Here is a 23,040-nt window from a genome sequence, read left to right on the forward strand (position 1 = left end):
ACTCAAACCAGTATCTTTCCCCTTTCCTGGTATACCTGTGTATAGGGAAATGGGTGCAGGTCTTGTGGTACTTCTGGGGTTCAAAAGTTGTCCGCAAGACATTCTCTACCACTTCCTCTTTAAGTGTTAGGCAGGGAGGAGACCATTTCCTTATTCCTCGAATGAAATTAGCAGGAAACTCAGTTCTGAGATCTCCAGATTCTGGGTTTTGTCCTAATGACTTGCCTGTGCAATATCTGTCTCACCCAGGACTAAGACCACTGGTATGCCCTGGGTTTTGTTAACCAGAGCTCAGGGTGTGGTTTAAGGCATTAAAGACACAGTGGGAAGTCCATTTATACATTCAAGTGCATGCAGAGGTATTCCTGTAACTCAGGTGGATGAGCCACCAAGCTCCAGCAGCCTGGGAGTGGGTTGTAGTGTGTGGTTTGTATGGTTTTAAATATGTATGGAATTTTTTCTGATACCTTGCAACAATTTATTACCTCTGAAAATAATTTATCAAATTTTTTTTTATGTTCAGAACAACGTCTTAGAGTTGTGGTCGTTGTTTGACTTCCTAATGCCAGGGTTCTTGGGCACTGAACGCCAGTTTGCGGCTCGTTACGGCAAACCAATCCTGGCAAGTAGAGATGCCCGAAGCTCCAGTCGAGAACAGGAGGCTGGTAAGGATCAAATGTTCAGTCTTTTAGGTTTTGGTTTAGCCATTTAAATGAGAACTGCTAAAGAAAAGAAAAAGTATATTCAGTTCTAACTGTGGTCAGAGATTGGGGAGGATGTGAATGTTTTGAAAAAATCTTTTTCTTCTAAAACACTGCTGCTGTTGCCCTCGCTAGGGGTACTTGCAATGGAAGCACTGCACCGCCAAGTCCTGCCATTCCTGCTAAGGAGAATGAAAGAGGATGTGCTGCAAGATCTTCCACCCAAAATAATTCAAGATTATTACTGTATTCTCAGTCCTCTACAGGTATGCTTAAAAAGTAGCTGAAAGCTTAGGTTTTTTTCAGCACAGTTAAGACCACAAAGGCATGAATTCTGTATTCCTGTGTCAGTCTGACATCAGCTCTGACATTCTCTGGAGGTACTAAAAGGATTTTTGAGTATGTGTTCAAAAAACTAATTCCAGTCCTGTTGTAAATAGCGTATTTCTTGAGCTTAATTTTGGGCATTGTTCAGGAACAACATCTAGGCATCTGCAGATTGTTTTTAAGTAACACTTTACAAGTTAAAAGAAAATAAATGGCAAGATGTTAGCATTTATTTTGTTACATATGAAATACCTTTCTTGATGTAATGATAATTCAGAATTTTAACTTGAATCTAAACTCTGAATAGGACTGTCCATCTTTCTGTCAGGAAAAAACATACTCTCTTCTCTGGTCTACAGGTTCAGCTTTATGAAGATTTTGCCAAGTCTCGTGCCAAATGTGATATCGATGAAACAGTTTCTTCAATTTCACTGAATGAAGAAACTGAAAAACCAAAGCTGAAAGCTACGGGCCATGTATTTCAGGTACAGATTCTTTTGGTAGTCTTAATTACCTAGTACATACATTTTTGGTAACTGTGTAGGTTTAGTGAAAAATGAAAATCAAAATAGTATACTTAGACATTTGTGGCCATCTGATCTAAGGAGAATATTTATGCCTGGAATGTAATGTATAGCTATTATGTTTATGTTATGGATTTGTCTTAAGAGGCATAAGATGGTCTTGTATTTTTAATGTGATCTGCTCAACTGGTGTTAAGCTGTTTTTTGGATCTTGTAAAAACTGATTACTAGGGAGCAAAACCTCCGAATGAGGGAAATAATTCTGATTTCATCAGCTGTTACACTTCAACATTAAGATTCTAAAACATGGATCTTGAGGCTAGATCTGAATTTATGAAGGTTCAAAATCTCACAGAATTGCAGATTAGGTCTCGATTAATTGGAAACAGTTATTCTTAAAGGCTCTGCACTGCTCCCAAACCCATTTCCTCTATTGTAGGCTCAGGTTTAAGTGTGGGAAATGATAATCTTTGCACTTTTCCTGAAACAGGGACCAAGGTCATAATGAGTGTAACTGTATGTAGATACCATTTAAATGCACATTTTAAATGTGCAATTTTGAAAATACACTATAAAGTCCAGATTGTGGAATGTGGCTGATTGACCCCTATACTTAAAATGTTTTGTTAATCCTTTTTCTGTGACTGTGTTCTTGCTAATTTATTTCTTTGAACTTCATTTCTTAAATAATTAAAGGCATTGCAGTACTTACGGAAGCTCTGCAACCATCCAGCATTAGTGCTAACAGCCCAACATCCAGAATATAAGAGAATTACAGAGCAACTTGCAGCTCAGAATTCCTCCCTTCGAGATATCCAACATGCACCTAAGCTGTCTGCTTTAAAACAAGTAAGTTGGTGTGTGTTGTGCCTTACATTTCTTAAATGTCTCTGCTGATGTTACACTTTAGGAAGTTTCATTTAAGATTTCATCAATACGAAAACTCTTCTTCATAAAATTAAGTAGCAAATGAAAAAGAATGCAAGGGTGTTTCAGGGATATGCCCTTTTTTCCCCTGGAAATTCAAGAGGGAGGGGGAAGTACAATCTTCATGGTGATGATGTTTATATATGTTTTTGTTTTCGTATGAAAAACCTTACTCCTATTTTATTCCTGTCCCTCTTAGTGCAGAATTAAAAAAAATATTTATTATAGAGGAGGCTATTTTCTTGATAAAGTTAGATTACATAGCTTTACTTAAAATAGAATTTGTCAGTGAAGAAAATGGCTTTCTGATGACTCTTAAATTTTATGTAGTTTGACAGTGAAGTCAAACTTTGCCTTCACGTCATTTAAGTGACTGTCATTTACGTACTTCCTTCTGTAGTTTGTTTCTCTAGTTTGTGCTTTTGATAGTCCATGAATGTCAATATGTACATGATATCTGCAGTTATTTTGATGATACACTTCAATGTTCTTTTACTTAAAGCTGCTGCTAGACTGTGGTTTGGGGAATGGTGGATCATCCGAAAGTGGTACAGAAGCTGTTGTGGCTCAGCACAGAGTGCTTATCTTCTGTCAGCTTAAGAGTATGCTGGATATAGTGGAGCACGACCTTCTCAGACCGCAGTTACCTTCAGTTACTTACTTACGACTGGATGGCAGCATCCCTGCTGGGCAGAGACATTCCATTGTTTCCCGGTATGCATTATCCCCTCATAACCAGTATGAGGCCAACTCTAAAGAACTATGTTATTTATATGGTGCAAAATTGGGGGTTTGTGTGCCTGAAAGCAGATGAGGTTTGTTAATTTGTTATTTAAATTTATTAAAAATTAATTTTAAAAAAATTACTTAAATTACTTAACGTTTTCTTGTCCGCAGGTTTAATAATGACCCATCAATAGATGTTCTTTTGCTCACCACTCATGTTGGTGGACTGGGACTTAACTTGACAGGGGCTGACACAGTTGTATTTGTGGAACATGACTGGAACCCAATGAGAGACTTGCAAGCCATGGATCGGGCACACCGAATTGGGCAGGTGAAAACCTCTTCATTTCCCACAAGTGTGGCTTTTTTCTTGCTAACTTGCTTGAGAGAGATTGTGATGTATAACAAAGTGACATCTGTGGGTTTCCACCAAGCTTCCGTTCATACTGATTTCTTACAAATATGCTACCTGCTGGAGAAAGGCCAGGGAAGAATCACCCCTCAGTGGATGAAGAGATGACGAAGGACTGAGACAAAGAACTGAAGGGACAGCCCACAGGGTTGTCCTTCTCTGGTGCTTGGACAGGGCAAGAGTGACCCCTAGAGCTGTAAAGAGCAGTGAATTCTTCAGTAGTACAGAGGCAACTGAAGATGTCTCTGCTATACAGTGGCATAGTCTCGTGCTTTCCATCTAACATCTGTCGAACTAAGTACAGTTACTGAAGGATAACTCCAAGCCAGACTACTTCCAGACTGTCCATGATAAGTCTTAAAACCTTGTGCTTTCCTGAATATCTAAGATGGTACTTTTTAGCTAAGTGTGCTTTTTTTCTTTCAGAAACGTGTTGTCAATGTATATCGCCTGATAACCAGGGGAACTCTGGAAGAGAAGATCATGGGTCTTCAAAAGTTCAAAATGAATATTGCAAATACAGTGATCAGCCAAGAAAATGCAAGCCTACAGAGCATGGGAACAGAGCAGCTTCTTGATCTGTTCACTCTTGACAAGGTAAAGAAACATTTTTACAAATACGTACCAAAAATAGAGTCAGCTTAGGGAAAAGCTTTGCTTTGAAATGTAAAATTTAATCACATGAACTCTTAAGTTGGACTGATGAACAGTAGACAGCTCTCTGAACAACAGGAGGAAGTGATATTTCCCCAGAAGAATTATCAGACTTGAAGAATTTGTTAGATTCCTGAAAACATTATTCTGTATATTAACAGGAATTTTTTTCTTTTGCAAAGGATGGAAAAACTGAAAAAGCAGATACCTCTACCTCTTCTGGGAAAGCTTCAATGAAATCAGTACTCGAAAACCTTGGAGAACTATGGGATCAAGAGCAGTATGACACTGAATACAGTCTTGAAAACTTTATGCATTCATTAAAGTAACCATCACACATTTGTAATACAACTGCTGCTAGTTCACATATTTTTCTGCTGATATTCAGCAAACTTCAAAGCAAATAGTGAACCTTTAGCTCAATGTGTAAATAGACTTACTGAAAGAAGAATCTTCAAAAGACTGGCACAAAGTAGTGTCAACTCTTTCACTGGGAAGTTATTCTGTCTTAAACGTTTGCACTGTATAAAAACTTTAAATGTAAGCATTGTGAGGTGGTTTGAATTTTACTTGTTCTGAACAGCTGCAAATTCTTACTTGGTAGAAGAATTAAAACAAAGCAGGTTTTTACATTTGTTAACAGGTGTTACTTGTGTTTGCAGTTAAGTCCACCGTTGTTTCTTTCTGTATCTATAATAGTTTTGTACAGTTGTTTCAGTGAGTACTTCAGGTTGTTCAGTGTACATTTTTCTTTTAAACTCAACTTGCTTTTATGGTGTATTAAAAAGGCAGTTTTCAACTTAAGCTTTCATTCAGATCATTTCAGGACTGATACCACCAGAGGCAAAGCCTAGAAGCCTTGAAAGTATCGAATAATGGAATGGCACTAGGCCTGTGCACCCACCTTTGTATATTGACTATAAATATATCATGCTCTTCAGTCTTTTGACACCATCTTGTGAGAACAGCTGACTTGAACTTTTTAATGTAATGAGCTCTATTAAATACAGGTAATGGCCTATTTCAGGTCATGTTTGCATCCTTTTAGCAGGGGTGTACTTTTTTAATTTATCTATAAGGCTAGAATATAGCCACTTTGAGAGATGCATGTATTCAGTATGTTTCAATCCTATATATTTTTTGTAACTAAAAGAAGAAATTAAATATACAGACAGACATTTTCCAGAAGTAGATTTTACACTGTCTAGGATTCTAAAATCCATGCTAAAGTGACTGTGTACTAAACTGATGCATGATTTAAAGCTTCTTAAAGGAATAGGGAGGACTTTTTTTCTTTAGGAGAAAATATACATAGAAATACCTACATTCAGTTTGAGGTAATTGAATAGTTAAAATTGTGTAACAAAGTAAAAGACTTTAATAGCAGTGAGTGAGAATAATATGGCTGTATGTTATGCAGCTTTTTATAAAAGGGAGGCAGTAGTAAAAGTGTGTTTCTAGATGTGCATATGTACCAGTATATGCACTTTTTATAAATATTAAATTATAGATAACTTACAGCAGTTGTCTGAATACATAGAATATATGTATAAATATAAAACCTAAGGTTTGTAGCTTGCTGTGTGCTTAAGCATCAGAGCTTAAAAACCACCAGAGACCTCAACTATTGTAAAATAAGATTGTTTTAAAACTATATAAATCAAGACAGTTCTACAGCATTGGAGATGAATTAATGTCACATTTCAGTAGTTATGAACTGCCAGATTGTAACTAAATTAGCATTCCATGAAAATAAAAGCAACTGGGAATATATAAGTTGTATGTTGAGTTTGTCCATGTTTAGTTTTGTTTCTGTAGAGAAGACTTTTCTGGTTACATAAAAAACCTTATGCTTTTGGAAATTACAGCTGGATTATGAGTATTATATTGGTTAATTTCTATCCTCAGGCTATTTCTGTTGTGCTTTCAGCTAATGATCCAAGCACGGAAGACAAGATGGGGCTTAGTGTTGTTTGCAGAGAAGTTACAATGCTGGAATAATGAGTATTTGAAGATAACTTGGTGCAGTAATTTGGTGATAGTGCCTAGAAATAACAAGATATTTGAATAAAGAAACTTCTGTAGTCATAAAAACTGCATGTTTTTCTTCAAGAGTTTTATTAGGTGCAGTAGTAAGAAACTGTTTATATCCTGTTGGAAATGTACAGCGTAGGACTGTTTTAAACCAGTTATTTATCACATTGAGGTTGCTATGCAACCATAATAATTTTACTGATGGCTCTTGGATATGATATCAGAAAGGCTCCTGCACCTGGAAAACAGGGGAAGGCAGAATCTAGAATCATTATTTCAGGATTATTATATGTATTGACCAATCCCAAGTGTTCTGTGAATTAATGCTTTGAAATGTAAACCGACAGGAGCATTGCACCAAGTATGTAAAAAATGGGGTTTAGTTACCTGAATATTTAACAAAGAGCTCTTCCGTGCTTTTCAAAGTAGCAGAGCATTTGCCGTGATCTGGCTTGTCTGTGCAGTGTCCTCAGTGCACAAACTGGAGTCATTTACAGCACTTGGAATGCCTCTAACTGCATTTCACCTCTTTAATGGGTATTCAGCTGGACCAGACCAGGGTCTGGGCTGGAATAGAAAATTTTGTGATTTCTAGGCTGAAATGAAACCTTCAAATATGTCAGATTTGCAGCACGAACCATTTTGCTCTCCAACTCTGCCCCTAGTGCAGGTTGTTACTTGCTAATGAGGATGTAGCCTAAGCCTTGACTTACTGCAGATGGAGTCACTGAAGGCCAGAAGAAACATGAACGGGGTAGAACCATGCATAGACTCCAAATGCTTTGGCTGGAAAGGCCCTTAAGATCATCCAGTTCCAAAGCCCTTCCATGGGCAGGGACACCTTCCACTACACCACATTACTCCAAGATCTGTTCAAGCTGGCCTTGAACTCTTCCAGGGATGGGGCATCCATAAGGTCTCTGGGCAACCTGCTCCAGTGCCTCATACTCAAGGCTTGATGCACTGTAATTTGCACTGAACTAAACTACTCTCTCTCATCATTTAATAGCATCAAAAAAACACTAATATAGTTACCAAAGCCAGACCTCCAGATTAATCTAGTTCCTCATCCAGAGCTTGCTAACCTGTGAAAACGAAGTACCTCTTCCTGGTGACCACATTCCGGGCTGGAAGGAACAGCTTTGAAACAACTGTACGCATAATGCTGCTTTTCAACCACACTTAAGGACTGCTTGAAATTCTACTTAAAACTAAATGGACACCTACATTCTGCAAACATGCACCAGGTCTGCATAGACACACCTTCTGCTGTGTCCATTGTACTTAGTTTAACTAAGAATTCAATCTAAGAAGTCTGTCTTTCTCCATGCATGTTATCTTTGGAAGTCATTTAGGCAGGAAGCCACTTGATTTCTGCAAATTTACTTATGACTTTTGCAGGTTTCTAGGTTGTTTTTTTTTAATCCTTCTCCCTAATGCTTTTGGAACTTTTTCTCCAAGCTTGCTGAAAGTGAAATTACACTGAATACCTGAGGTGTACAGAGTCAGTGATTTACTAACTCATATTAGTTCAGGTTGAGTCTCTTGCTTCAGTTCTTTATCTTTACAAATCTTGTATTTTACCTTAAGATTACCAAATTCTTGATTTACCATTAGTGGTAATTCTTAGATTTACCATCAGTGGTAGCCCCAGCTTTCCTACCATCTCATGGTTCTGCAGGTTGTAAGGCAAAGAGCATATATTTCTAATTAAACCTTAATTCGAGCAGAAGCAGCGCAACTTCTATGCCATGTTGCAAACTATGGAAAACTGCTAAGATGAAAATGTATTCATATACCAAAGCCTTAATTAACTTGCTTACAAATGGTAAATAATGTAGTGTCAAATCTAGGTTGGTGTGCAGTGTTAATTGAGCTTTGGCACAGGGCAAGCTTTAAAGCTTTTAAGCACTATGGCAATAACTGATTTGTGTTGCTTTGTAATAAAAAGCTTGGAAGCTGCAGTTCTTTCTTTAAACCAGGCAGAGAGATGCTTTAGAGTCAAAATTATTTCACCTTTTAAATCGCATTTAAGTGAATTACTTTCAAGGACAGTTCTCTGAATATAAGTATTTTATAGAGATGATAGTCCAGCTGAATTCTTTCAGTGGCCTATTAAAAGACATGACCTTTGAATTTGTGTCAGAAACCCTTTCAGCTGGCTCCTTATCTTCTAGTGGCTTCACTATTTTTCCAGTAGTTTCCTCTACAGCAGGTTTGGAGGTATCTGTTCAGTTAGTCTGTTTTTAAGGCCAACTCCCTGTTCCAGATTAATGATTTAGTTGGTATTCTGACAGCCAGACCAGACTCAGTGATTCTGCCCAACCAGGGAAAGCTTCCTGTGGTGTGAGACTGACAGCACTACCCTCTCCAGTACAGCAATGCCACTCCCCTTCTGAGAGGACTGTAGCAGCAGGGTAGCAGAGCTTTAACTTCACACTGACATAATTCAGTGATCCTGGGTGTCACTCAAACAGGAACTGTTCTTCATCTGCTCTCTGTGCACAAGCAGAGCTCTGCTGCTGTGAACCCTGAGATGAGCTCTGTAGGTTTGAGTGTGGTGTTCATAATGCCAAGTCCTCTCCATTATGCAGTAACAACAAAAACTTAATTTTCTTTTGTTTCTACCAGTAAGGTACCTTTAACATAAAGGGTAGAAGGTCTGTGCCAAGCTCCTCTGTATCTTTTTTCTTGGGCAACAGCTAAATACACTATGCTTATACTGTGTAAATGCTGCAGTAGATATGCAAGAAGACAAGAAAGAAACTAAGTCCTTTGCCAAGGCTGACATTTTTATTAACTTCTCGTATACACTGGGATCCAAACTTGCAATGTTACATCTCAAGTTGTAGCCAGCCAGGTTTTGCATCTGCACAAACCAACACGCATGGGTTTAGGAAATTTGTTAGGCTATGTCTCGTTCCTGAAGGCTATCAAATCTTTTAAAAGTCACATGTTCAAGACTTGTTCTCTTTTCTTAGCTCAGTCATGTGGATAGCTAACTTGAAGTTGGGTGTCTGACAATTTACCAAGTAATCAACAAACTCTTACAGATGATGACTTTCAGCATTTACTTTCAAAGTAAAATTCAGACTAGGATTTGCTAAATTAGAAGAGGAAAATTCCACATACTAAGGGAAAACTTACTGCTCAATTTCCCTTTTCAGGTGAGGGAAGGCAGTTGATCCAGAGAGCAGAAATTTCAAACCCATAAAAGCCTCAGGTGCAAAAGCTGGAGGAATGGGGAGAAAGGAAGGATACACTGCATCCTGCCAAATGGCTGTTCCAGGGACACAGCAAATTGAACCACTCTGCAGTTCAGTCAGAGGCTCAGAAATAGCTGAGCTATCAGAACATGCTGGCCATGTCTCCAATACACTCCAGTTCCAGGGGCCTTTGCAGGGCTATGCTGTGCTCTCCATGCCAAGGCTGTGCCTGCCAGAGATTTCCCATATGTCAAGGTAATTACATTTCACAGTTTATGCAGGCTGGATGCTTACATACTCCATTGAGAAAATGGGAATACTGCTCAGTGTAGCAGCCCAAGTGGATCATGTGGTTAATTCGTGTGCTTTTTGCTGCTGTTTCTATGTTAGCTCTCTCTGAGTAAATACTGTGCTCTCCAGATACACATTTATGTATTCGGACCCTGTTTCTCGTGACTCATACTGCACTTACAGAGATTTAATTATCAATCATGGCCCAGCATCTGAGAAATAAAGCCTTCAAGTAGAAATCTGTAATGGTAAGCCAAGGGGAGAACACAGATGCTAAAATCTAACTGCTTTTGCAAGAACAGAGCTTGAAAAAAGTCTGTTGAGTTTGTCATGATCTCTGCTGTAGCCAGAGAGGGAAGACATTAAAAATACATCAACTTCCAGAAAATGACACATTCCAATTCCTGCCTTTCTTCTGAATCAGAGCTGCCTCACTTAACAGCAAAATTGACTTTTGACTGCATTACCAAAACAAGTGTGCCTTTAGGAAAAGGCGGCACTGTAGTATGATCTATTTCTCCACACTGCCCACACTCCACACAGTCCAAATTATAAAACACTTCTAGGACACTTGCAACTATTATTTCTTGGTGCCAGTATCATGACTCACAAACCACAGCAATCTTGTAAACTAAACTTTAGGTACTCAGGTGCTAATTCCTGTTCATTTGGACACATTTGGATACCTATATAAACACAGGCAAAGTTAATTTCTGGGCATAAAGTCAAAATGCTCATATGCAAGAGAATGTGTTTCCAAGAGATGGCAGAGGAAAGAATCATGTACAAAACCAGCAGTCAGTGCCAGCCCACCAGGGTCTGTCTTTGTTTATGACTAATTTAAAGCTCACCCATTTAGGCATCTTATCAGTTAAATTATCAGTTCATTTGCAAGTTGGAAAGAACAACGTGGCAGAATTCAAAGTTGATACTTCTGCTTTCTTTGCTGCCCTGGTGAGAGCTGCAAGATGTGATCAGCATTTCAGGCTCCTCACGGCCGGCACAGTCAGCAGTAGTTAATTATTGTTTATAAAATGCAGAACTGTGTGTTCTCACAGTTACAAGTTGCATCACTCTTTGGCTGTGCCTATTATTTATCAGCTGAAGACCAAGGCAGCAAACAAAGCAAGGAGAGTGAAAAAACCACCAAAATCCATGACAGTTTACATGGGCTGTGTAGAGGCAGGGAAAGAAAAGGAGGAGGATGGGACAGGGGATGCACTTGCCATCAGCCTATTTTCCCTGGCTCGGTTTTGTTTATTTCTCCCAGTTTCCCACTGTGCAGTATTTTTGCCTCCAATATGGATGTGGTCACAGCTGGCAAAGCCACCGCAGTACTGCTGTGGAAGAGATTAGAATGCCTTACCCGTGGGAGCCTGGTGTGTGCTGCTTCATCCCTTCCCCCTTAAACAGGAAAAGTAGCTCCCACCACAACCATAGGAGCCTGCTGTGCCACCCAAAGGAGAAAATAAACCAGCCAGTCTCAAAGTCCAAGTTCAAGTGGCAGATGGCTACAAACGCCCCACAGCTCCTTGCACCTGCACAGAAACCTAAAGAGAAACCACAGCCCTTCCACACAAGATCCAGGGCCAACACCAGCCGTGGGATGCAGCAGGCAGCGCTGCCTTCATGGAATCATGAAACCACAGAATATCCTGAATTGAAAGAACCACAGAGATCATGGAGTCCAGTTCCTGGCCCTGCACAGGATGGCCTCGACAGTCACACCATGTGCCTGAGGGCATTGTCCAAACAGCTCTTGAACTCTGTCGGGGTTGGTGCTGTGACCACTTCCCTGGGGAGCCTGCTCAGTGTCCATCCCTCTGGGTGAAGAACCTTTGTGTAATAGCCAGCCTAAACCTTCACTGCCTTCCTGCCCTCACTACCCCTTGCACTCGAAATATCATAACAGAAGAAAAGGCCTCAGAACCACGAGTCCTTCCCTGCTCCTCGGGCTCCCGTCGCCGCACTCCCAGAGGAACACGAACACAGCCGTGAGGCTGCGCTGGCTGCCAGGGCTGGGCACGGTGTGGGATCTGGGCACCGTGGGATCTGGGCACAGTGCGGGATCTGGGCACCGTGGGATCTGGGCACAGTGTGGGATCTGGGCACAGTGTGGGATCCCCACAGCCCCCGCTGCCCTCAGAGGCCCCACTGACCGCCGTGCCCAGTGCAAACCAGCCTCCAATTCCCCCTCTTCCCATTCCACCCCCAGGTCTGTCACGGTGTGCCCCAAGCACCAGGCCTCGCCTCAGACCGTGGGGCAGGGCAGGGCAGTGCAGGCCGCGGGGAGGCGGCTTTGTGCTCTTGGAGTGTTTGCAGAGAAGCAAAACTGACGGCTTCCTCGGTGTTTTTTCGGATTCCTGCCAGGTGAGGATCAGCCCGGCTTTGGGGCTGAGGTGCACACCTTGCGGATTTTGCTGGTTACCACCCAAGGTCTCTGAAGGCAAGCAGGGCTCCTCTCCGTTTCGTTAGTCTGCTGCTGATCTGTCACAGAGTCAAACTTGCATCCGTGGCAGAGATGTATTCAAGGCACTAAATGCCTTTTGCAATTATTAGATGCCTTTATCAGCTTTGCTTTGGCACTTAATCAGCCGCAAAAGCTATTTATTGCCTCATAAACTCCTCTGCAGCAAACATTATCCTTTAATTAATCCCTGAAAATTACAAAGGCTGATGAAGTAACCCCTTTTTCACACCACCCAATTAAACTGAGGAGAATTTGTTGCTGTTTTCCCCTTCATTTTGTTTTCAGGCGTTTGTCAGCTGTCTCAGTCAGAGGGCTTGTTAGGACAGGTAGTAGCAATTTAGCAGCATGTCCCAGGTAACAAGTACCAGCCAAACCACTGAGCCGTGAGGATTATTCACAGCTGAGAAAGTTAGGAGATGACTAAAAGTTAAACCCTAATTTAACTCACATTAAAATAGGAAAGGCAATCTGAACAGCATGTGGCTGCAGAGTTAAATGATGTTACAGACTCATTAAAAGATTGGACCAGTTGCTAATTAGGATTTTTTGAAGCTAAGGACACAATGGCAGAAGTAAATCTCTTGCATACTGAGAGACTTCAGATGCATATTTGCTTTGTGTATCATTAAATTTGTGTATCAGCACTCAGAGGAATTCAAAGTAACTGAAGAGCACCAAGATCTGTCTATGTCTACAACAACTCAATAGCTTAAGATTTCCACTCAAATAGTGTTTTGTAATTTGGATTCAAGTTTTCTTTACAGCACAGACATAAAATTTTGCTGTTTCCACATACCCTAACCCATACCTCCACCAGATTCAGACATTAGTTTTAAGTTAAAGAAATTCACAAAATAATGAAAATGTTAGGCATCACTATTTCAAACTCTCATCTGGTCTTTTGAGGACTAGAATTTTAGCTGGAAATTCAATGCTCTTGTGTAAACTTGTCAATTCTACTTTACAGGAGGGTGAGAAGAGCAAGAAACATTCCCCTAAATATTTGGGAGTTGGCAGTGCTGGGTCCTACCTCTTCACTTCCCGTGGATAACTGATAATTCTTGTGGAATTATCATTGGCTGCTGGGAAACATGATGTCAAGAAAGAAGGTGTTTTCATCCAGGTAAGTTGCTGAGTTGCAAAAGGGTGTTGGGACCATGTAATCAGCCAGTTCTCTGCAGACCTGCAGAAAATGTTAATGAACTGTAAATTGTATTTTAGGAAGTATCTAGTGATGCAGGTACTAAGGCAGAATAAATTTGGGAGGGCACATGAAGTACAGGAAGGGTGATTGCTCTAAAAATTGTTGCAATGAATTTCTCCATCAGCATTTAAAGTTTCCAAAGCAAATTCTTAAAGGGGAAAAAAAATCTCTTGTGTTTGAGAAATGGGGAAAGAGTAAAAGTGGAAAAAAATGTTGCCTTACATGTCTCTTAAAGCTCTTTATTTTTCCTCATCATTGGAAGGAAAAAAAAACAACCCAAACCCACAAAAACCTCAACCTTGTTCTAATCCTAGCTCACAGCTGCTAGGGAATTTACATCTCTGGTGGCAGGTGTTAATCATGGTGAGACTAAAGAGCAGTTCCACTTCAGTGAGTCTTTCTGTGTGTTAGTAGGTGGTAGCATAGTCAGGACTCAAATTATAAGAGATTATGTTTTCAGAGATGTATTGAAAACCCCAACCCAGCAATTATGTTTTCCAAAGTAGTCCATTTGTTACTGCTGGAGACATCCTGCATTGCATAAGTGATGTGTTGTTGACTCCTGAGTTTCTGAAACATAAGTAGGGGAAGAAAAGATGAACTAGGTGGATACTGTTAAAGCAAAACTTTAAGGTAGGAATGTAGAACGTCTGAGGCTTTATGAACTGGGAGGAGGTGTGGTGAGGTGCAGTTCATGCAGTTTTTTGCGGTGTTAGATGGTACAATAACCATCTTGCTGTATTGCTGGGGAGTGGAGGCCAGGTCTCTGCAGTGGTGCAGCAACAGTCCAGTTACCTACTCTAGCCCCAGAAGAGATCACAGCCAGTGGGACACACCCCATGGTGCAGGAGCACCTCAGTACCTGGAGTCCAGAGCTTCTTGAAATGAAAGGAACCACAGGAAAAAAACTTGAGTTCATTGGGAGTTAAAGCTAAGTTACTCAGTTCTACCTCAAGATACTTCTCAGTAAGATGTGATAGTGAGAAAATATCCTCAGGAACAGTGACATTCAAGATTCCCTAGTCTGTATCTTGCCCTTTGGCCAGAGATGAGGCCAAAGGTCCAAACCTGTGAATAACCTCACCTGCAGAAATGCCAGCAGAGGTCTCTCACTGCGACAAGTCTGCTGTTTCTATGCATCTAATTCCAGCTTTCTCATATGCTGTAACTTCCTTTCTGAGCAGTTTGGTATTTTTGTCATGCCTAAACCAAAGATGGATTCAGAAATAAGTGTTGCTCATCCTGGTTGCATAATAGAGCACAAATACCAGCTGCTGTCCTTTTCTTTTGAGCACAGCTGGAACACCAGGAGGAAATGGCAAGTGCCAGTCCTATTTCCATTTTTATGGACTAGAGCGATTGTTCAGTGATGTTAGTGTGAAGGTCTGCAACCCACTAGGATATGAGTGGATTTGTGTGGGATTCCTTTCACCCTGAAACTCTTCCACAATGCAGCACAAGCTGAAGTATCACAGGGAGTAAGGAATGTGAGAGTGTAAAATCTCAGGCTGTTGCCTGTAGTCTGGATTTTATGTGCTTCCCTATGGAAGAGAGACTATAGTTGTACCTTTGCATCACAGACTGTTCATTTTATGCACATTAAGCAAAACTTCCTTTGGCTGAAGTGCAAAAAATTCCTGCTAATGTAATGGCTACTTACCTACACCTGCTTGAAAAATATTCTCTTTACTCTCTACCAGGTACAGAAAAAAAACCAAGAAGTCATTTTGTTTCCCCCAAATTACATCACAGCACACAATTTTCTATTAATCCTTTTTTCAGTGTAAATCAAAAATATCCCTGTTGTTTCAAAAACGTTACAGCACTCTGCCCAGTGGGCCAAAGGAATGATAATGAACTCTTAGAGCATGAGGAAATCAGCCTTGTTACCTCTTCTTCCAAGAATAAAGCTGAGCAAAAGGTTAGCGCAAGAGTCAGAGTTGAAAATCCTTTAGAATATAATTCATCAAATGGGTTAATGAGAGCACCACTTTGTTATCATTTTTTAAAAAGAGTGCTTGCATCAGAACAACTGGAAGAGTAGAAACAATCTCACCATATTGACTCTAGGACTTGGAAAGGTAAAAAGAGTCAGAGCTGCCTGAAAAGTCTCCTGCATCACTAAGCCCATCCTTCCCCCACCAGAAAATCTATGAGCAGGAAGCTGAAGGTGAATTTCTGTGTCAGGGATGGGGGATTGTCTGCTACAGCTTCAGCAGCAGTGAGGTGCAAGAGGCAGACAAAGGCAGTGCTGTTATTCATGCTGTATTTGCTGCAAACAATGCATTTTAACCTGCCTAACAGAAACTGAGCCAGACTGAGTCATAGCTGTTGTGGACTTGGATGCCTGAGTTGTTCCTAATGTCTGAGCTAACCTTTTCTTCCAGCTTCTGCCAATCTCATTTGCAATCCAAAGGGGTTTTGTAGAGTTAACCTAGGTACATTGAACAGGTTTTGACTCATTGTCTCAGTTGAAAATGAGTGTGCATGTAATGGAATATTTCTGAGAAGAAGCCTCTTTGTATTGTGCTCTTCTGAGTACCAGGTTTGTTTGAATGCTGCCATAGTCCTTGTTGGACATCATGGCCATGGATTTGAAACATTGACCTAACAATATCCAGTGCTGGGGACAGAGAGCCAGTTAAATGTGAAATGTTCATAAACTCTCTACCCAACACAGTCCTTTCAAACAAGGGTCAGACTTTCAACCTCAGTTCTTTACACAGTGAGAAAGAAGCAGTAATTAAAGCTCCTTATATCCTTGTAGTTGACAAGTATAGAAATTACATTATACCAGTATGTGTTTCTGATGTAGATGGAGGCAAAAAAAATCGTCACATTAATTAATTTTTCTTTTGAAAAAAAAATTTAGTTTATTGAGTATTACAAGTGAGACCATTGCATGCCTGACTGGCTGTATGATCTCAGATAAGTAATTTATTTTTGGTCCTTCAGTTACTTTTATGTGCTTTTTTTTGTTGTTTTTTTTTGTTGTTTGTTTTTTATACTTAGACTGGAAGTGCATATGGACAGAATCTCTCTGCCTTATGTAATGCCAGGCCTAACAAAGCTCTAATTTTCTTTGAGGCCTTTAGACACTAATGAAACAAATACTTTCAAAGACGATTAACAACATCAGCTTTGAAAGGGAAGTTATAGTCCAGTCTGAGAAAGAGGAATCTTTACTGTTCTTCCCTATCTGCTGATCTGTCTTGTCTTGGAAAGGAGGAGCCTGGAAATTTTTGCAAACATTCTAAATGTTCAAGATGCTTGCAGAATTGTGGCTGACTCTGAAGGAGGTGGAGTGTGAGTGGTTAAATTGTGTTTGGCTGAAACTAAAATTAGCTTTAGTGATACCTACATGTCTCACAAGCACCTAAAGCTTAGAAGAGGTTTAGTAAAAATTAAAGAACTCCCTGTCCTAAACAGACACTTACAGAACTTAACCATCAAGTGCCTTAAGGGAAACAAGCTTGACAGTGTGGTAATATTTAGGCTGTAAAACAAACAAACAAATTAAAATAGACTTTCCTTTCAAGAGTTATATAAATTTTCCATTCCTCTTTTTTTTTTCCTATTATTTTTATGACAAGGGCACCTTGAGAGTCTAGTCAGCATAAAGAACAAGGAAACATACAAACCCTGGCATAAAAGGGTTGCTCTTCCTCTGAAGTGCAGTTGGTCTTGGGGCTCAGAGAGATGGAAAAATTAGGTTGCTTAAGAGATGCATGGTCTGACTACGTTTTATAACCTCTTTTTCTCCAAAAGTTCTTGTCATGTCAGTTCTGCCAGTTGATCTACTTTATTATTTTATTTTTTTTTCCAACTTGGCTTTTTTATAGAGTCAGACTGCATTCTGTAGTAATTAGATAGATAAGAGCTGAGATGGGTGGAACTCTGGCCGAATCATAAGATTAAATGTTCAGGGAGTGGAAACTTCTTAACCATGATCAGCAGCAGAAGACACAGCAAATGAACATGCAGTGATTAGACTGTCAGCCCTGGTGGCACAGGTGTGGAAAATAAGTGCAGCCAGAAATCCTTCTCACTGATTTGGTGCCAGGCTGTGATGAGGAGCACCTGCAAAGACAGTCACTGTTGCAATTACTCTGGACTTTAATTTCTTTGTTTTAAAAGCTAAAGAAATTCCCCAAAAATATTTTAATAAACAGAGTGACTGCTATAATCATAGGAGGGCACATTTAAGTACAGGTAGAGTATGTACAGTTTGCTTCATCCCACTTCTCCTGTAAAGGCAATTTAAACATAGGGAGTGTCACTAATTATTCCACAGATGCAACACAAAAATTATGGTCTGTGGCTTTTCCCTCAGAAGATTTGTGACTGCCAGAATATCCTCTGTAATCAGAGAAAATATTTCTGTCATGGGAGTAGTTCAGGTTTAGATACTCTGTTGATATCATCATGGTGGACTATTCTAATTTGCCTGCTACTTCACCAAGAAGCATTCCTAGCAATTTCAAGTTTTTGAGAAGTAACACCAGGTCACTAGACCTGCTGATCCTCAAGGCAGGCTCATCATTCACTTGCCTATAGTGCATATGAGGGCAGATAATAATATCTCATAAACCCAGACAGGTGCATCTTTATAGGCTTTGGATACCTGCTGGGTGGTTGGGGAATTCAGAACCTGCCCAGCGTCAAGGACAGCCAGTGTTTTCATACTTGGCAATGTAATTTCACCAGGACTAGCTAAGAGGGAGTGGTGTGGAGAGCAGCACACCTGAGATCTTGCCTTTCTATAGCATGTGGGAATGTCACAAGGAATTCACACCTGTGTGTCCTTGCAGTCATCTAATTTTTGTTCTTTCTTCTTTAACTTGTCATTGTAACTAAAGCTCTTACGAATAGTGAGAAAAGGTGGAGGCTTGGTGGTGGGAAATGAAAGTGTGTAATGCAGGTCTACAAAAGCACTTACTCTTTGGATTTTGGTACTCTTCAGGCAGCTACTATATGGTGACTTTGCTTTGCCAGGGCAGGTAGTTCTGGGTCTGTGCAGAGTCACCTTTAGGCAACTTGGTCAGCCAGAGAGTTCAGACAGCTTCAAGGTTGTGCAGCATCTGAGTAGGAGTTTTCAGGAACAGTTTTGGACTTTAATTTTTAATTACATCCTTTTTTATTTTTTCTGTTTCACCCTACAGTGAAATTTGATTAAGACAGTACTATAGGTTTTTCCACACCAACAATTTCACCTTCAAAGGCATTTGCAGCTGTGACCTCAGATATTGTCACTGTTTCATGTGCTTCTCCCCTACTGACAGAAGGAAGAATTCATGCTCGCTGTTCATAAATAGGATCATACCAGAGAACATCCTGACTCTGTGTGCAATCTCTCTGCCTGCAGTCTGTCTGCTTGATCTGCCAACCCTGAATTTTCAGCTCCCCACCTGATTTGAAAAGGGGCAGATATTAGATTTTCTTCTGAATTGTACTGCTGAATTAACAACTGTCTCATCTGTGGGCCACAAATGGAAATGAAGGGCTTATTCCCTGTGCTGTGGTGCTCAGCTCTGAATTATGTGGCAGGCGCTCTGAGTGATGCATATGATATTCTTAGAAACCATTTTGATGAGGTGACGTTACATCAGCCGGGAGCAAATGCAGATGAAAGGCTCAACAGATAACAAATCAGAGGAATTTCCTTCAGTCCGAGGTTTGTGTCCTCATTCAGAAGTTGGATTTGGAATCTGCTTGTCCTGGGTGTCATCAGAGTGTGTTTTGAAAGCACGCACACAGCTGTCCAGAAAATCTGAGAGGATTGCTGGCCAGCTCATTTGTCTTTGCAGGTTACATCTGGCTTTGATGTGCTCCACATGCATGCATATGATCTTTGTCCACGTGGACAAATGTCTAGTTTAATGTTTAGCAAGAGGTCCTTCACAGCCTTTCAGTCAAGGGCTTCAGTTACATATTAATGGCACAGCTCTTTGTGCAGGTTCAAGAGCAGGAACATTGGTACATACTGGGGTAGGGAATGTTTTGGCTCACCATGTCAGATATAGCTGTTGGCCCCAGTTTGGCAGTTACTTCAGTGTCCATGTAATTTTAAACACATAAGTAATTCCAGTCGGTCGGGCTTGTGTTTAAAAGTGCATTGCTGACTGAGGAATTTCTGGCTTCTCTAGCTGTTCAAATCTTGGCTCCCAGGAGTCTTCCTCCAAATTTAACAGCATTTCTGCTTTACTCTCTCGTGGTAGAATACTGGTAGCCTGCTTTGCTCTGTCAGCACAGACAGCAAATCTGCTTTAGCTTCTATCCTCTGAGGATCTGTCATTTATTAATTGGACAGATACCTTGATGGGAATAAACATGGGGTGGTTTACTTGAGAGGCCACACAATGTGGATTGCTAAAGCTGAGACTCGTTATTTAGGTTGCATGAAAGTGCAACCCAGACAATTGGCAAAAATTTTACACACAGTTGTACAAAGTTGGGTGCTTGTTCCACAAAGTTTAGAAGTTTTGCAGAGCCTAAGTAGGGCAGTACAGAATAAGAGCCAGGAGACATATTAGAAATGGAATTGCTTTTGCACCAGGATTGGGAGAGAAATTTGTAAGCTCCTTTGAATTAGAACATGAAGCTACATCAGCTCCATGCTATGCATGAGATAAATATTGTTCACAGCAGTGTGGAGAAGATATAGCAGCTTAACACTTGAGGGAGAGGAAGAATGGTGTGGGACATTTGTAAGTAAGGGAAATATTTAAATCCAAGGTGGTAGTCCTTATTTTTTTTAATGAATCCTTCACTGTATTGCACCATAATCTGTAGAAATGAGGGAGTTTCTTCTTTCCTCTGGGCAGTGATTTTTTGTATCTTTTTTAAAATTCACTTGTGCTAGGAAATGTCTGCAAGTCATCTTCCACCTTGGCTGTGGAAGAAGGAGTCTATAATAGGAAGAGAGTACTGCACTGCAGTGTAGGCCTTTCTCTTCCTTTTTAACCACATCTTTCCCTTGAAGAGCAGAGACTGTCCAGCCTGGCCCAGGTCAGAATGGAACAATGGCAAAAGTAGCTTTTCATGGGAAGCTGTGTTTTTTCCATCTACAGCTAAGTGTGTAATTTCACATCGAAGCTGGTCTGGCAAAATGAGCGCCTTGGACACCACCCTCCCCACTACATCCTAGCCAACTTCCTCATCTTCAGCTCTTCCTCCAGCTGGAAAAGCCACAAGTAGCTGGGGACTTCTGTCAGCTGTGCTGACAGAACTAGTGTCTTCTCTCTCAGAAAATCCATATCTGTTCCCAGGTGCACCCCAAATATCTCCAAGCAAAGCAGCAACAGGAGGAGTTCAGTTTATGACACACTTTCCTGGCTTCTGTAGAAGAAACAGGAGCATGTAGCTTGGTGGGTTGCATCAGACAACCCAGTGAGGAGCTGCTCTGTCCCTTCCTCAGCTGGGCAGTGAAGGCTTCTATTCATACTTAAGAGCAAGGATGATCTGAGGAGAGGTATGTGTAAGGGTCTAGAGCATGCCTAGGGTGGTGCTCGTGGGGAGAGGTGGAACTGACAGAGGGGTGATATCAGCACCTTCTAAAGCCTCAGAAGGGATATCATGTTCTTCAGATGCAGAGAGAACCAGCATCTCCCTGATTGCCTTGTCCTACTGCCAGGGTGAGGCTATTAGGAGTAAATGGCTCGGTAATAGGAGGAGCTGCAGAAGGGCCCCATGAGCCCAAGCAGGTGGTACAGCTGGTGATGACAGGCTCAGTCTGTGGGAACACTATGTGTGCTGGAGATAGCCAGGGAGAACCCATTTTAGCAAGAGCTGGGCAGACTCACAGTCACATGGCTCTGGCTCAGCTGTACAGCCTGAGCTTTAGGAAGCTGAGAGAACCAAGTTTTCAGAATTTGCATATTGCAGCTGAATGACTCCACTGACTCCATTTCCTGGGGCCAACAAGTTGTTCTCCCAGTCCTGTTTCTGCAAGAATCACAAAACCAATGACAAAATCCCCCAAAATTTCTAATCTGATAGTGCATTTGGAATTGGTTTGGGAATTGGGCAAAGATTCAGTTTAAGTATTTGATATGAAGTGTTCACTTCTGGCTATTGCTATTTCTGTTACATCCCTCCTTCAGAGCATGATTTAAGAGGACTGTCTGAAAGAAGGGCACTGCGACTTGCTGACTCTGCATTACCTCCTGCAGCATTTTGAATGCAGCTTAATTCCCCTGTGAAAAGAACTGATACAACCAATCCCCATGAACTCTTCACACTTGACAGAAACACAAGTGAAGAGGGTGATCCATGATAATTAGGAAATTGGGATCAAAAGCTGGCGGGCTTAGCCCAAACTATTTTGCTCAGGGGCAATACTGCAGCTTATAATACACAACTTAATTACTAGAGAACATCTTTTCTGCAAGCGAAGGCAGTTTCCAGAGTGGAAAAGCTGCTATAAATATAGTTCTAAATTCTAGTCAAACTAGGTTAGGAGAGCATGAGTTGGAGTAGCATTTAAAAGAGTAAAAGGAGAATGTCATGTAGTGCTGTCCTATTTCTGGCATCACTCCTCAGTGGAAAGGCCATTGTCACCTATCTGCCCTCGTATGTCATTCAGAAACAAGAAATCAAACACAAGACAGAAATGATGGTACTTAAGATCCTTTTCCAAACAAAAGTGGTAGTCCTATTTTAGGGCAGTGGCAGGCATCTTCAGCTCAGGGCTGCAGTTTCTCTGTCAAAGGCAGACAAGTATGTTTGTGTGAAGAGTCCTTTTGTGTGTCACAGATGCTGTGTTAATAAAAGTCTAAACTGCAGAAGAGGTTCATCCATCCCCTCACTTTGTTGTTTTTCCTCTTACTTTATACATGTACTCTACACTCTGTAGGCTCTGTCCATGGGAGCTTAGACCCACAAGATGGAGGTAAATTTAAGATTTAAGGGGCTTTTTTTAATATGTTGTGTTAGAATAGTCTGGCAAATGCAGAGGATATGACTTATTTTAGCATTTGTTTTCCTTTGTCTCATACAACCCCTGGTTTCTCCAAAGATTAGACGTCAACAGCCATTACACAGCAGGGTGTTAATTACAGAAGTTACTGGGTTATATAATGGTGCAAAGATTTCAGTAAGTCATATCTCCTCAAGTTTTTTTTTGGCCTTCTGGCTATATAGTCTATATTAAACTTTTTTCAGAGCAGTGATTGAAGTAGTTTTACTGAAGGAATTTTAGCACTGAAGTTTCCTGGTATCTGATGGATTTTTCCAGAACAAAACATTAGCAAGAGGCCATTACAGTTTGTCATGTTTATATGCTATCCTGCTCGAGAGTAGTGCTTTCATTACATGGCCATAAAGTAATGGTGCTTCTCTGCATCTAAACTCTCTTGACAGAAAAGTGCTAAGACATTCTATCTCTGGATTTGCTTTTCAGTCTTTTGTAGGATTGGGGTGAGGGGCATAGAAGGGGTGCAAGGGGGTGTGGTTGCATGGTCAATTGCTTTGTATTTTGCCTCATAGAATGCAGGTTCTTCAGCACATCAATATTTTAGAATCATTTTCCTCTGTGTGGCAGATCTTCTTTTTCAGTGCTTGTTG

The 23,040-nt window shown here is 40.8% G+C and overlaps 1 protein-coding gene and 1 long non-coding RNA gene across 2 annotated transcripts in view; both read left to right on the forward strand.

The window, feature by feature from the left end:
• Positions 1-6,047, forward strand: part of BTAF1 (B-TFIID TATA-box binding protein associated factor 1) — a 44,073-nt gene extending 38,026 nt beyond the window's left edge. Inside the window, exons 31-38 of the mRNA XM_085065177.1 lie at positions 524-665; positions 837-967; positions 1,388-1,513; positions 2,249-2,401; positions 2,982-3,193; positions 3,377-3,536; positions 4,044-4,214; positions 4,454-6,047. Coding sequence (XP_084921303.1) covers positions 524-665; positions 837-967; positions 1,388-1,513; positions 2,249-2,401; positions 2,982-3,193; positions 3,377-3,536; positions 4,044-4,214; positions 4,454-4,600 — 1,242 coding nt within the window. The 3' untranslated portion in view covers positions 4,601-6,047. The remainder of the gene's footprint in view (positions 1-523; positions 666-836; positions 968-1,387; positions 1,514-2,248; positions 2,402-2,981; positions 3,194-3,376; positions 3,537-4,043; positions 4,215-4,453) is intronic.
• A 5,840-nt stretch (positions 6,048-11,887) lies between these two features.
• On the forward strand, positions 11,888-22,838 carry LOC146435298 (uncharacterized). Its single transcript, XR_014853197.1, has 3 exons — positions 11,888-12,172; positions 13,240-13,395; positions 16,564-22,838. It is a non-coding gene; the product is annotated as an uncharacterized LOC146435298 (long non-coding RNA).
• The last annotated feature ends 202 nt before the right edge of the window (positions 22,839-23,040 follow it).

This window comes from Lichenostomus cassidix, chromosome 6, assembly GCF_008360975.1.
Source record: "Lichenostomus cassidix isolate B80296 chromosome 6, HeHo_3.0, whole genome shotgun sequence".
Lineage (NCBI taxonomy): Eukaryota > Metazoa > Chordata > Aves > Passeriformes > Meliphagidae > Lichenostomus > Lichenostomus cassidix.